Below are 14,609 nucleotides of genomic sequence, written 5' to 3'. Positions count from 1 at the left end.
ACAAACAATGACAAAGTTGTGCTTGTTACATAAAAGACATAAGGGGTCTAACAACAAAATGACTGCAGTCAAAACTTTCAAATCTAATGCTTGCAAAGTAACAGAACTATTGTTTACTTCTCCACTTCTTTCAGAGACTTATTCTTATCTTTCATTTCTTCTGCCAGTTTACTGCTTTTCTCATTAACTTCTTTCGTGTCTTCATTTATTTTTTCCTTCTGCGTTTCCAATTCAGTTACCCGCTTCTGCAAGTCATAACTAAATGAAAGAAGAAAAACTTCCATGAAAAAGTGTCAAACTATCATAAATAGTTGGAGGTCTTGGGTGAACTCTGGAAAGGCGCCGCCCCTCACCCCCACCAAGACTTCCCTAGGTTCTCAAACACCTTGTGAGTTTGAGAATTGCTGCCCTAGAGGCCAAGAACAGGATTAAAGACTATTATTAGAAGGAAGGGGAACTGGGCAGATGCAAACAAAATGAACTTCAGCACAGATAATGTAAACTATTTTGGGTAGAAAATCAGAAGCACAAATAGAAAATTGAGAATATTAGTCTAAGCAGTAGCACATGTGAATACTTGGGCATTTTAATAGATAACAAGTTAACATGAGCCAGCAGTGTGGTGCAGCAACGAAGGCGGCAACTGCAAATCTAGACCGCAACAGAACCATAGTATCCAGAGTACAAAGGAATGATACCTGTGTACATGCGGCCCTCATGATCTGCTGGGGTTCTGTTCCTAAATCCCCCACAGATAAGGAAAATGGTGGGTATTCAAAACCCGCCCCTTGCCATCCAAATTGGTTGGAGAGTTTGGAGGTTCTTCTGAAATCTGCAGAGGCCAACTGCATCTGTCTGCATCCTCTGCAGGCCTCAGGCTACCCAAAATCATTTAAAGGCGACTTCTGGTTCTCACTGAAAATGATAACATTTAAACAACTGCGGGCTTCATTGTGACGCCTGCAGAGGCCATAGTCAGTTGCAAGTGGCCTCTGTGGACTTCAGAAGACCCTTCGGAGGCCGGTGTGCACCACAGGTTTGGGAACCCAAAGAAGAAATCCAAGGGTTCCGAAACTCCAGATAATGCAGGCCACCTGTACTCTGCTTCAGTCAGACCTCACCTAGAACACAGTCTAGCCCTGGGTGCATCAACTTAAGAAGGATATTGACAAACTGGAGCAAGTCCAGAGAAGAGTGAATAGGATGGAGAGGGGATTGGAGATCATGTCCCATGAGGACAGACTGAAGGAGCTAGGCATATTTAGTCTGGAGAACAGACAGTTAAAAATGACATAACTATTATAAATATCTGAGGGGCTGTCATGTGGAAGATGGAATGGCATTTTTCTTGGTTGATCCAGAGAGTAGGACCAGGACAGACGGATTTAAATTATGACAAAGGTGATTTTTTTAAACATTTGGAAGAACTTCCTGACAATAGCATTGGTTAGCAGCACAACATCCTGCCTTGGAAGACAGTAGACAATCCATCATTAGAGGTCTCTAAGCAGAGGCTCATTACCCATCTACTGCTGGAACGTATCGTTGTGGACAAGCCTACATTAGTAGGTTCTTCATGATTATCTTGTAGGTCAGGGATTCTCAAACTGTGAGTCGCAACCTTATTTGTGGGTGGGTGCCCTGGAGGAGGCAGGGCATGTGGGGGCAGCCTGCCAACCAGCACTCCTCCACAGACTTTGGAGCCCACCATGCGCACTCCCCAATGCAGTTCCACCACCTGTGAGGGAGGCAGCAGAACAGGGGTGTCTTGGCTTCCACCACCGCCAAACTAACAGAGGTCAGGGAGCACGCAGGGAGTGTCCTGAGCTGGCTACTCCCTGCCAGGTGCTCCCCAACATAGGGGCAGCATGCCTCCCTCACTGCCGCTGCAGCCATACACTTGGGAGTTGACAACACAGGACGCTTCCCGCGCACTCCCCCTGCCCTCTGTTGGTTTGGTGGTGGTGGCAGCCAGAACGCCCCCCACTCCACTGCACGGGTGGAATGCACTTGAGGGTGTGCATGTGGGGTTGCGCACTGCGGGGAGTGCATGTGGTGGGCTCTGAGAGGGTGTAAAGGATTGCCAGCCAGCAGGCTGCCTCCACAAACCCTGCCTCCTCTGGGGCTCCTCCAGCTCCAGGCATGATGTAGGGGACTGGCTGGGCACAGGCGGGTGGGAGGTGCAGAGGGTCTATTTGAGTAAATCAGGTTGGTATGTGCAGCTGCACTTGCTCAGTCACTCCTTGTTGCTTATCTCTCTGCTGTGAATTGAATTCCATGCTCCCAATTATGTGATCCAAATTGTGTGTTGTATAAGCCTCTGGCCTAAGACACCAGGCACCTTAAAGGAGGATTTGATTAATGGTTCTACTGGCAAGTTGTTTACAGTGCACTCAGAGCCCAAGCCTAGGCTTGTCTAGTCAGAAGAAAGTCCCATTAAAGTCAATGGTGCTTAATCCCAGCAAAGTGTGGATGGGATTACAGTGTTACTATGACAGTGTTTACAAAAAGATTGTGAATAAAAATGTATATTATGATCTATGAGATAGATCATAGTTTTTAATAAATCAGAGACTGTTTTTAATACTGTTTTTGCTATGCTATATATACATACTATGTATGTATACTGTGTTTTTACTATGTTTTAAATAAATTAGAGACTGTACAGTTCTTAGGTAACAATTACTGGTAGGTTATTTTTCAGGCTCTGGGCTCAGACAAAATCAGGTAAAATCAGACAAAATTATTCAGACTCAGACAGCCCCTTAAGTTTACACACACCCAACTTATTCGAGGGTCATAGAAAATTCCATGATTTTTTGGCTCAAAACCTGCCCTTGACTTATCTGTGGGGTCGACATAGGCAAGAAGCTGCAGCTGGTGTGTCCTGATAGTATGCAATTCTAAGAAGTGGGTTCTAGTGCTAATATGTTTGGAACCACTGCTTGATTGGAAAGGGTTGTAGTCTTTTACAGATCCCTCCTCCCCCAATGGAGGCTCATTTCCTCTCCTCATCATTCTGGGTTTTTAATGCTGTTTAGAGGGACGTTTTGAATCTCAATCCAGCCTGAACAAAAAACATTTAGGGTTTAAAACTGATTTTAATCCCAATCGCACCAAACTGGCTTAAATATAAAACTTAATATTGAACTGGGCGCTGGGTAGGGCTGAAAATCTTATGGTTTTTTTTTTTAGAGGGGAGGTCAAGGTTTTTGCAGTCAGGCTACGGGGAGAATTCACTTGGTGGAACAGGGCTAGTATCCCCATCTCATCTCCCCTTATTCGTTTTACCTTATTTCTAATTATTTTTATTTTAATTATTTATAGCCTGCCTATCTAGGGAAAATGGCACAATTTCAGTGCTTGCTGCATTCTCAGGAAAGCATTTCTTGCTGGATGATGTCACTTCTGGCCAGGTTGATGATGTCACTTCTGTTGGGTCCTGGACAGATTGTCATTCTAAAAAGCGGGACCCAGTGCTAAAAGTCTGAGAAACACTGTTGTAGGTCCTTCCAACTCTATGATTCTATGAAATGCAAATTTAAGATGAAAAGGAGCAAAGTCAGAAAAACTCTGCTATGCTTTGTATGATGCCACTGTAGCTGCTCTGGCAATGCCAGAGCATCTCAAGTTTTGGATATGTTTTCACTACTTAAGATTTTTAAAGGCAAAAAATTTAAGATTCTGTTTAATCCAGCAAAATGCATATCCCACATTGTAGCTTCTCAGTAGTGATCTACCACCAGTCATTTCACGTTGATGGATTTGTGAAGCCCAGCAACATATCTTTCGAATCTGTAAAATAGCATAGTGTCATCAACTCCTTGTAATTTAATCAAGGGGAGGAAAATCAGCAAACTGAATCTTTCAAAGATTGTCATGCTAAATAAATCTCTCAAAGATGTCAGTGCCACATTACAGCCCTTAAATATAACTAGAAAGAAGAGTAGTATGGTGAACTGATTCTAACAGGATTCACTTACTACAGCACATCTCTTAAGACCCAATCCTATCCTTCCCAGCACTGATGCAGACATGCCAACGGGGCATATACTGCATCCTGCAGTGGGGGGCAGTTGCGGAGGCCTCCTCAAAGTAAGGAACATTTGTTCCCTTACCTCAAGGCTGCATGGGTGCTAGAAAGTTGGATAGGATTCGGTCCTTAGTCTATTCAGCGTAGGAACATTGTCATCCAACACAGACATTCATATTAGTTTAAAGCAGGGGTCTCCAAACCCCTGCCCGGGGGACAGATGCAGCCCGCGGTAAGCCACTATCTGGCCCACAGCCAGCCTCTTGTCCCCTGAAAGCCCCTTGCCCACTTTGCCAAACATGACTGGAAATATGCTCTGGTTGCATCTGGAGTGTGTTCTAAGGGCCAGAGAGGTTGAATGAATGAGCCCATTCATAATTTATTTTGATAAATTTATTTTTATATATATATGTAAAAATTATATATATACACACATATATATGTGTGTACACACACACAAATATAAATTTATTTATTTATATAAATCTTATATTTTTTTACTGGCCCTCAAAACCATGCCAGACATTTGATACAGCCCTCTGGCAAAAAAGTTTGGAGACCCCTGGTTTAAAGGGAAAAACACTCAATGCATAAATTAACTTCACCAATTCTGGAATAACCCCTGCCCAATGGATTTACTTACATGTAATATTGATATATCTTATTCTTTTCCTTGAACATCTTGTTTTCCAATGCAAGAAATTCAAGTGCTTTATTTCGCTCTCCTTCCAGGGCATCTTTTTCTTTTTCTACCATTTTAACTCTATTCAACTAGACACAATACACAGGATTTAGTGGCTTCTTTGTTGAGAAAGTCTTAATATGTACGTATTAAGAACACTTTAAGAACACTTTATATGAAGCAGGAGACATCAGCAAGAGACATCAGCACTTTATGTAGCTAGTATGTTATTCACAGTTCAACATATTTATACTCTGTCTTTCTGTCCATGAAGAAACCACCAAGGTGCCTCACAAAACTATTAAACACATAACACTACCTAAATCAGAACACAAAAGCAAGAGACAAAAAAAAGTTATAAGCAAAGGGATCAACAGAACACCAATTGTCAAAGGTTCTAGCCTATATTCAGATTCATCCCTAGTCTATCTCCTAACTTTATTGCCCAGAGTTATGGAGTCAACTGCCCGGATCATTTCTCCATTCTTTAGGTGGACCAGAGCTTCTACACGATCACTAAGACAGCAAATTCCCCAGAATCCAGAATGCCATTCAGATCCATCAAACATTCTCGAAAGACAGAGAACCTTAACCCATACTTGCTAGGGTAGCATCCCAACTGAAAGGGGATGTGCATAGCTTGGAGGTAATCCTGGATCCGACACAGCACCTAGGGGAGCAGGTGACTGTCATAACCAGAAGTTTTAATTCATCTCTATTATCTCCCCCACCTCGATAGGAGCTCTGCTGCAAGTGGTATGGAAGGCATCCTCACTTTTGAGTTTTAACAGGGAACCGAAAACCCATTTGTTTCAACAAGCACTACAGTACAACTGCTGCTTGTGGCAGTTATAATATGAAATGGTCTCTATTATTGCTAGTTTGAATCTGTTTAATTTTACTGAAGGGTTTCTATTGATTTAAGTGTATTTTTCTTAGCCACCTTGAGAGCAATTAAGATGATATAAATGTAAATAAATGGGTCCCCAAGCCTGCAGAGTCTAGGACTCACTGTAAACCTAAAATGTATAAGGCAGTGGTTCCCGAGCTGTGGCTCCCAGGAGAACTTCAGAAACCAGCCAGGAGAGCCAACAAATTCTCACAAAAAACCCTTCAGCCTATACAACGTATAGGCTTGTAGCCCTAACAGGAAGCTGGGGCCAACGGCCCAGTACGTCAAGGAAGCCGCCAGGTGGAGAGTTTGGAAACCACAGGTTTAAGAGTTCCCCATGACAAAGAAACCACCCATGGTTACCCCAGACCTGCCACAGACTGCTGCTGGACAGAATGATGGCAAACACCGATTTCAAGATGCGCCTCCTAGTAGGGGTGGGGTCACTTGAACTGCTAGAGATGACGGGACCTGATACAACAACTGTCCAGGAATAACATTTAGCTCCCTCCCATAGCACATGCAGAAACTAATCCTGATTTCTCCCAAAGGCTTTTCAGAAGGACAATATTTACATTTTTATACCACACTTAAATTCAATAATTAGTAATTCAAAGTCTTACCTTCTCACCCCTCTGTTCATTTAATAGCTCAACTCTTCGACATAATACTTGGATAGGTTCTTTTAATCGTTCTGATCCTATTATGTCTTCTAAGTATTCAAGCATACCTTCATCATGCTCATTTTGGCCTTTTGGTTTCATCATTGCTATTTGTTCAACTTCTCCCTAAAAATGATTTGATAAAAATTCCACAGGTTCTTGTATCCAAAGCCACAAACAAAATTGTTCTAAGTTACAGGCGCAACTATGTGTGGAAATGGTTCGGATTAACAAGTCAGAGCCGACAGAAATCTTAAGTAGAGCAAAATGATACAGCCCAGACACGCCAACATTTGCAATGAAGAATCATCATGTGGTGCCCCTCTGCAGGTCCAGCTCCCATCATTCCATTTTTATCCCACCCAAAAGGCTCTGAAAACCATGGAGAGGCACAGTTAGTATACTTTCACAGAATCTGACAAACATAGTCACACTGAGAATGCACTAGGGTATGGGATACAGCAAAAACATAACTTTTTACAATACACATAACTAGTTCCCTTATACGAGGGTCGCCCAGAAAGTAATGCACCACATTTTTTTTCTCAGCCTACAGTAATGGTACGAAAGCGAAACTTTAGATATACATTATTTGAATTTTCAGGAGTGCGCACACAAATTTTTGGTTTCTTCAGACAGATAGCGTAGCTGCAGCAGTGTTTCGAAATGGCGTCTGTAAGTGATGTATGTTACAAGCAGCGTGTCGTCACTGAATTTCTCACTGCGGAGAAAGAAACTGTTGGGAACATTCACAAACGTTTGTGTACAGTCTATGGAGAATCTGCAGTCGACAGAAGTACGGTTAGTCGCTGGGCACAGAGGGTGAGGCCATCAGAAGGCGGTTCGGCAGAGCTCCAAGATTTGCAGCGTTCGGGGCGGCCATCCACAGCTGTCACACCTGACAAGACGCAGCTTGCTGATGTGCTCATTCACGAGGACCGACGCATAACGACTAGGCAGTTGGCACTGAAGCTGTCAATCAGCAAAGGAAGTGTGGATGCAGTCATCCGTGCTCTTGATTACTCAAAAGTGTGTGCACGATGGGTTCCGCGCTATCTTATGGTGGACCACAAATCTCTCAGAAAAAACATTTCTTCTGAGTTGCTGAAACGTTTTGAAGATGAGGGGGAAGCGTTCTTGTCCAGGATTGTGACAGGTGATGAAACCTGGGTTCACCATTTTGAGCCCGAAACAAAACGACAGTCGATGGAATGGCGTCATCCTCAATCTCCAGAGAAGAAAAAATTCAAAGCAACTGCTTCCGCCGGTAAGGTCATGATCACTGTGTTTTGGGACTGTGAGGGCGTCATACTCATTGATGTGATGCCAAGAGGCAGCACCATTAATTCTGAAGCTTATGTGAAGACATTAACCAAACTCAAGAAGTGCTTCCAGCGACTTCGGCGCCATAACAACCCAGGTGAATGTTTGATTCAACATGATAACACTCGGCCTCACACAAGTTTGAGGACTTCGGAACACATCACTAAACAGGATTGGACTGCGTTACCCCATCCACCCTACAGCCCTGACCTAGCTCCCTCACACTTCCACTTGTTTGGGCCATTAAAGGATGCCATTCGCGGAAGACATTTTGAGGATGACAAAGAGGTGATTCGCACAGTGCAGAAATGGCTTCGTGACCAGAACAAGGAGTGGTACCGACAGGGCATACATGCCCTTGTGTCTCGCTGGAGGAAGGCCATAGAACTGGACGGAGATTACGTGGAAAAATAGGGAGTGTAGAAGAAACATCGTTCTTTCTTGTGTGTAAGTTTCATTGTGTTCAATAAATAATTGTTGAAGAAAAAAAATGTGGTGCATTACTTTCTGGGCGACCCTCGTAGGTTGAACTGGGAGATTTTGCACTTTTAAAACTTGGACTATCAAGATGTCAAAGAAAACTTAATAGTTCAGAGGCCAGTTCTCAGGAGTGGCTCCACAGATGGCACTCAGTCTCTCACTAGGTCTGCTGCTGCTCTCTACCACCATCAGGTTTTATGGAGATATTAAGTAGGCGATGTTCCTCCCCCAGTACAATTTTCAATTCATGGATGTCCTGTTTCCTAAAGCTTGGGCATCAAGGAATTCTTAAACAGCTCCAGGAAGAGATAATGGGTTGCTGCAGCCACCAGCTCCCCACTGCCTCCTGGTAAGTCTTCCCACTGGGTGAATGTAAGGAGCAATGACAACAGTAGACTACCTTCTTTCCTTGGAACCATTTTTTAATTCCTGCTGCAGCAGCTCCCCTACATCATTTGGTAAGCCAGAAAGGGGCAATGGGGAGGCTTACCAGAAGTCAGAAGGAAGCAGATGACAGACACAATCTGCAAATACAGTAGCAGCAGCACAGGAGTAATGTCTCAGATTCACTAGCTGGTTATCAAGTGCAATAGGGGCTGACACAGTACAATAGCTGACACAGTTTTTCATAGCATAAAGGGGAGGGTCCTTGTGGGCCTTTCACCCCAGAATCTCTGAAATGCTAGAGCATCCACTGCCAGTTTTCATATGAACTGACAATTATGGGACAAGAAGTAGATCCTCAAAAATAAACAGGTGAAGAAATGATTCTACTACAACACAATATACCCCCAGAAGGAACAAACCAAACAGTGCAGGCATGAACTACCACATCACAGAGTGAAAGATAACAGCATCTAGGTTTGATCTATCCATTACCTTATCTGCATGGCAATACTCCAACACAGATCCTCCCAGCTGCATGAACAGTTTTCATGCCAGCAACAAAACAATTTGGCTGGAAAACCCACAGGGCATGCTATACCTGATGTAACAGCCAGAGTGGAAAGTTGCTATGTGGAAGAGGCATGCTGCACAGATAAGGTCAGTCTACATTATTTTCCACAAGGAAATTTACAAGGAAGGGTACAGCTACAAGGACCTTGTTTTATCCCAACTAAAAATAACAGAAAGCAAGTTCATGTGGAATGCTAAAAAGTAGCATTATAAGTTGTCTGTTCAGGAGGTGGCAATAGATTTGGCTGGGAAGCTTAAAGCTAATTTTCTTGAGAACTGGAGAGCAGAGATGTGGCTAAACCCTATCCATGAAAAAAAATGCTAAAAATCTCAGCCTGTGAAACAGAAAATTGTTTACTTCCACACAAATATTTCACTCCCCTTTGACACCATGAACTCCCAACTGCCATGCAGGAAATACTGACCACAACTCTTCTTTAACACAACTATTACTTTAAAAGAATTTATTTTCAAGCATTTAGAATTTAATCTTATCAGACAAGACATGTGATGCTTATAGTACAAGCTTATGTGTATTTACTCTGAAGTAAGTTTTATTGAGTTGAATGGAACTTACAGGTAAGTGCTTATATGAATGCAGCTTCAGTGAAGATATATCAATTCAGAAGTAAGCTCTACTTAATTCAACAGAACTTACTTCTAGGTAAATGAGTCTTAAGATTGCAGCCTCAGTCTATAGAAAGCAATACCAAGAATGCATGCACTGCTCATTTACAATAATCTGAATCTCACTCAGAGATTGAACTAGACAACTGATTAAGACTGCAGGGCTATACATACTTACATAGGTCCCATTCTGCTCAGCGGGGCTTACTTGAGTACACATGCATAAGACTGCACAGTGAAAAGCTGAATAATTTGTTCAGTGCTTATGGCACACTAAACTTTTAATGTGCCTGGTCAATCCAAAGATAACATGGACCCTTTCAACATGTTGGTAACGGTTTGCAAGCTGGTATTATTGTACTTCACTCTAAGGTGGGACTAGAATTATGAAGTATTACAACAATTTATTATTGCAGCCATTATAGGTTATGTAATTCAAGAGCTCAGTATATGCTCAACATGCAGCAATGGACAAAGGACCAAAACGATGCACAAAAGTGCAGGGTGAACCAAGCTGCATATTTTAGTCTGTCCAAAGACTAGTAAAATTCCAGGAGAGGAGATTCTGTTCTTTAACCTTTGAGTAGTGCAGATCGGTCAACCCCATCTAAAGCTACAGTGCAGAATCATGAGGCAAACGAACAGTAAATCTGAAGCAATGGGCATTCTCACTACTGATTTTAAGGACTGACCATCCAAATACTCAACTACAGAACCGAATGGATAAAAAGCATTTCAAAAAGTGAAATAAAATATGTTATTTAAACCACACAGTTTTATAAAAAGCCATCGTGAGAGAATTTTCATTTAAACTGTTCTGAATTTTGCACAAATCATGTTAAGTCAAAAACCTACACAAGTAATAACTTAAAACTGAATATATGACATAGTATCAAACTTATGACCGTTTACGATATAAAAAGCAAGCTATGTGTGATACCTCTCCCCTTTTAACATAAAGTATTATAAATATGGCACAACAGATCATTTACTATATTTATTACTATGGATCTGACAGAGTGTGGGATTGGCATGTCACCAGAGGGAGTAGAAATACATCCCATGTTTCACAAGAAACATCCATATCCAAGTCCACAGATAATCATGTACTTGCATTTTACACCTTCCTACAACCCAAGCTCTGTAACCTGCTCAGTTCTCAAAACTATGAATATTTGTTACTATCCCCCATTTATATCCCATTCATGGAACACTAGCCTACTCAATAACTAGCTCTTACTACTAAAGGTTTCTGGGCACTTGACTTATAAGAAGTGATGAAACAGTGACCCAAGTTTTAAAAAAATACAATTTATGCTTGACTCAAATCATGAGCAAATACCAATGTATTTTTTTAAATAAGTAATGCACCATTTTCTAATATAGGAAAGATACTATTTGCTGCAGTTCATAATTAGGATTGCAGTTTATGAAAAACATACTTGTTGTTGTTTAAAGCATCTGTCCTTTTAAAAGAATAGCTTGCAAGTGCAAATATTAAACCCAGTTTTCCATCAGTCATTTTTTAATCCACCCTACTTTTTAATCCACCCTGCTAAATTCTCCCTATTGGGAATTTTTCATCTTCAACTATGAATCATTTGTAGTGTCTCATTAAGAGTGACATATCCTCTTTCACTACTCTTCTGACTGGTATATACCAATTTCAGCTGGCATAGCCATCTAACTTTCTGTATTGCAGAAATGCACTATATGAACAATAATCTGTAAAACTTCCAAATATGAAGTTTATTTTAATATGGTTACTTTTAAATCAGATATACATAGAACAAAATATCAGTCAAATATACATGTATGCACTTTTGGTATAGACCTTATTTTATTCTATAGCAGGGATGACCAAAGCACAGCTCACGAGTCACACGTGGCTCTTTGACACATAATGTGTGGCTCACGGAAATACGCTGGCCAAGATCCTTTATGCATCGCACTTAATATAAAAGGTAAATTAAGAAATTTCAAGCTTTATAATTACAATGTATGAATTGAGAATCCACTGAATTAAAACCTAAGTTCATCTGAGTAAATATTTAAGAATTTAAATATTTCTTAAATATTGAGGATTAACACCTGAAGTAACTCATATGAGACTCTTGCATTAATCAAGTTTGACCACTCCTACAGCCTCTGAAGTCACACACACAAACCTTAAAAATCACACAAGTTTATTTCTATTACTGTTTTAAAAATAGCGGGAAAGAGAAAACATACCTAAAACCAAAACACTGATGCCACACACAGGTTCTGCACAGGTGCAGAAAGTCTGCCTTGATTACAGTTCAAGAGGTAGATACAATAGAAACAAAAGGGAAGTGATCATATAGCTACTGCTAAAAATGCTTCATTGCTTCCAATGGGAGAGATTTAAAACACCTACTTAACACTTCCATTGAAACTAAGTCCTTTACTATGGCTGGACTGCTTAAATTTAACAAGCTACATTATACCAAACGAGTCAGATTTCTCATAGGCCTTTACAGTAGTTCTGAGAACTGAATAGCGAAAGCAACCAATATTTCACATAAACTATTAAAATAACAGTTGTTAGTAAGATGACATACCAGCTATAGAATTACAGTGCTATATACTCTGCAGATTAAAACACATCTACAGGAATATTTTTCCTTTCAAATTATGTTTTACTTTAAATCAGACATACAAATTGCATGCAGCTAGTTTCTCTTAGAACAAGTCACAATTTATTTTGCAATAATTCAACTACAGAACATTTCTATTTTTAAGTTTTGTTTGGGCTCCACAAAATGTTTTACAGAAATACACATTTTAAAAATCTACCATTTGCAGAGAAAAATTAAAATCCTCTATCTCTTTAATTATAACAAAAGCATGAAGTCTTTTCGAACCTAATCTGATCAAGCCACACCCACATCCTACAGGGTTTTATCTTTTTACCAATTTAACAAATTTCACTTTTGTTAAAATATAAATTATGTTCCTATTCTGTTATAGATTTAAGTTCTCTGAATTTAGAGCAGGACTTGATATTACTTTAACAAACCCACTGAATATAAGAATAAGTTATCAGTGTGAAAAATGTATACAGGAGTTACTTCTAAAAATTGTGTGTTATTTAGCACACAATACTATGGAACTGATCCACCAAAAAATGTAAGCATTTATACATGTCCTTGACTCCAAAATGAGAAAATTACAAATATACTTCCCCTGACTAAAAAAACCCATGAGGATGCCAAATGCTTAGTTTGGTTAGGTTATGCAACCACTTTTTAAAAGTGGTTAGCTTTATTAAAATGGAGACAAATGTAAAATGTATTCATTTTCATGAGAACAAATGAATTTCCGATTGCACTAAAGTGTTATTCAACTGATCTGTGACGTTCACTGAAAAGTTCAAATTTAAACTTGGTAACTGCACTGCTGGTTTAAATTTTATCCATGTTGCTTGAACTAGAACTCAATTAAAGACAAAGCACCTAATGGGTGGCTATAAATTAAAATGTGAAATATCAAAGTTAAAATCTACAATTACAGTATCTGAATCCCCCTATAAAACCCATTATTTGATAATCACCCATTATCAAATAGATTGTGTTGAAAGCTGCCTTTCTATGTAAAAGGAAGGACATGGGAAAAGCAGGCTTTTGAAGTCAGGCATTACAAATACTGCATAAGAGGACCACATAATGTGGCTGGTATTCAAAGAACTGCACACACAGATAGACCTTTAAGGATCCACCTTCCTACAGAAGGTGCTCCCTTATGGTTTTTTTCTTTTGGGGGAGGATGGAAGGCAGAACAAAATTAGATTTAATATGGCTACATATTGGGCTACTGTTGGAACGGAAACTCAGCAGACACCTCCACGAACCAAGTTCTTTCCATGCATGCACAACATTCACTGGGATTCTGACCAAGATTTCTTATCAACTCAGTTCTGAGGACAATGACTCTCAGCCATGTTAAGGTCTCTGGTTCTGATGCAATCCCGTATTCCATCAGAATTATCTACCAAGCCCACCTGAGTGAAATATGTATTCCAATTTTATGCATCCTATTTAAGTGTCACATGTGGTCTACTGCACAGATTTTTTAAGCCCTTCTTCCTATCCTAATTCCTGTGCACTGCAAAAAAAAACCTGCCCCTCCAAAACTAAGGTAATTCTTCAGCATTCTTGTAGGCAAAAGAACTGCTGCCACAAGGTAAGAATCAGTAATACTTTTCCCATAAACCCCCCCCTTCCCCATGCATCATAGAGGCATCTGGAGAATACAGACATATCTTGCTGGATCCCTGTCAAGTTCTGCAACGTTCTCAGTTCTCACATTATTTTGTGTCTCTACACACTACAATCTAATGAACACACACTGTTCTGCTCATTAACATCATATACGTCTGGGAACTTTTGGCATTTAGCCTACAATTAAATGATCTTACTCAATTTCTTTGCAGGTGTACAGTGAAAGACAGATTCATACTTCACAATTAAAATACAGCTGATGTAATTTGTCAGCAACTAATTTCTAATTATTACACTAATACAGCTTGGTCCAAAATTATGAGCAAAGGATAAGCAAACAATGCACCAAGTACCTTTTTTTTTTTTTAAAGTAGATAGTTAAATCTAAGTACACACTCATAGGCAGTATAAAATTTCTAATTGTAAATCAACTAGTTTTCACTGTTATATAAAGCAGTTAATATGCACTTTTGTTTAGGAAATATTTGTATTACAAGTGGAAAACTTGATTTAAAATTTTCTTTTCCCTAAAACCCTTGCCGATTTAAACTGACCTGAATCAAGCCACCTGCCTTCAAGTATTCTAATCATTATCATACATACAGTAAGCTTCATAAGGAATCAACATAGTTCAGTATTACATTTAGCTATGCCACATTTAGTTTGAGTGGCTATCCAAAACTTAACACACAATGGAAAATAGCTTGGAAAT

General features: G+C 40.1%; 1 protein-coding gene across 4 annotated transcripts in view; it reads right to left on the bottom strand.

Annotated features, from left to right (window-relative positions):
* The window catches only part of SMC4 (structural maintenance of chromosomes 4), an 83,008-nt gene that overhangs the window by 59,857 nt on the left and 8,542 nt on the right, over positions 1-14,609 (bottom strand). For all 4 annotated transcript variants that reach the window (XM_066620778.1, XM_066620781.1, XM_066620779.1 and 1 more), the window contains exons 6-8: positions 6,231-6,395; positions 4,677-4,804; positions 118-258 (exon numbers count right to left, since the gene is read on the bottom strand). In XM_066620778.1, the coding sequence (XP_066476875.1) occupies positions 118-258; positions 4,677-4,804; positions 6,231-6,395 (434 nt within the window). The remainder of the gene's footprint in view (positions 1-117; positions 259-4,676; positions 4,805-6,230; positions 6,396-14,609) is intronic.

This window comes from Tiliqua scincoides, chromosome 3, assembly GCF_035046505.1.
Source record: "Tiliqua scincoides isolate rTilSci1 chromosome 3, rTilSci1.hap2, whole genome shotgun sequence".
Lineage (NCBI taxonomy): Eukaryota > Metazoa > Chordata > Lepidosauria > Squamata > Scincidae > Tiliqua > Tiliqua scincoides.
Note: the sequence above shows the minus strand (reverse complement) of the source record. Positions and strands in the feature narration are given on the sequence as shown.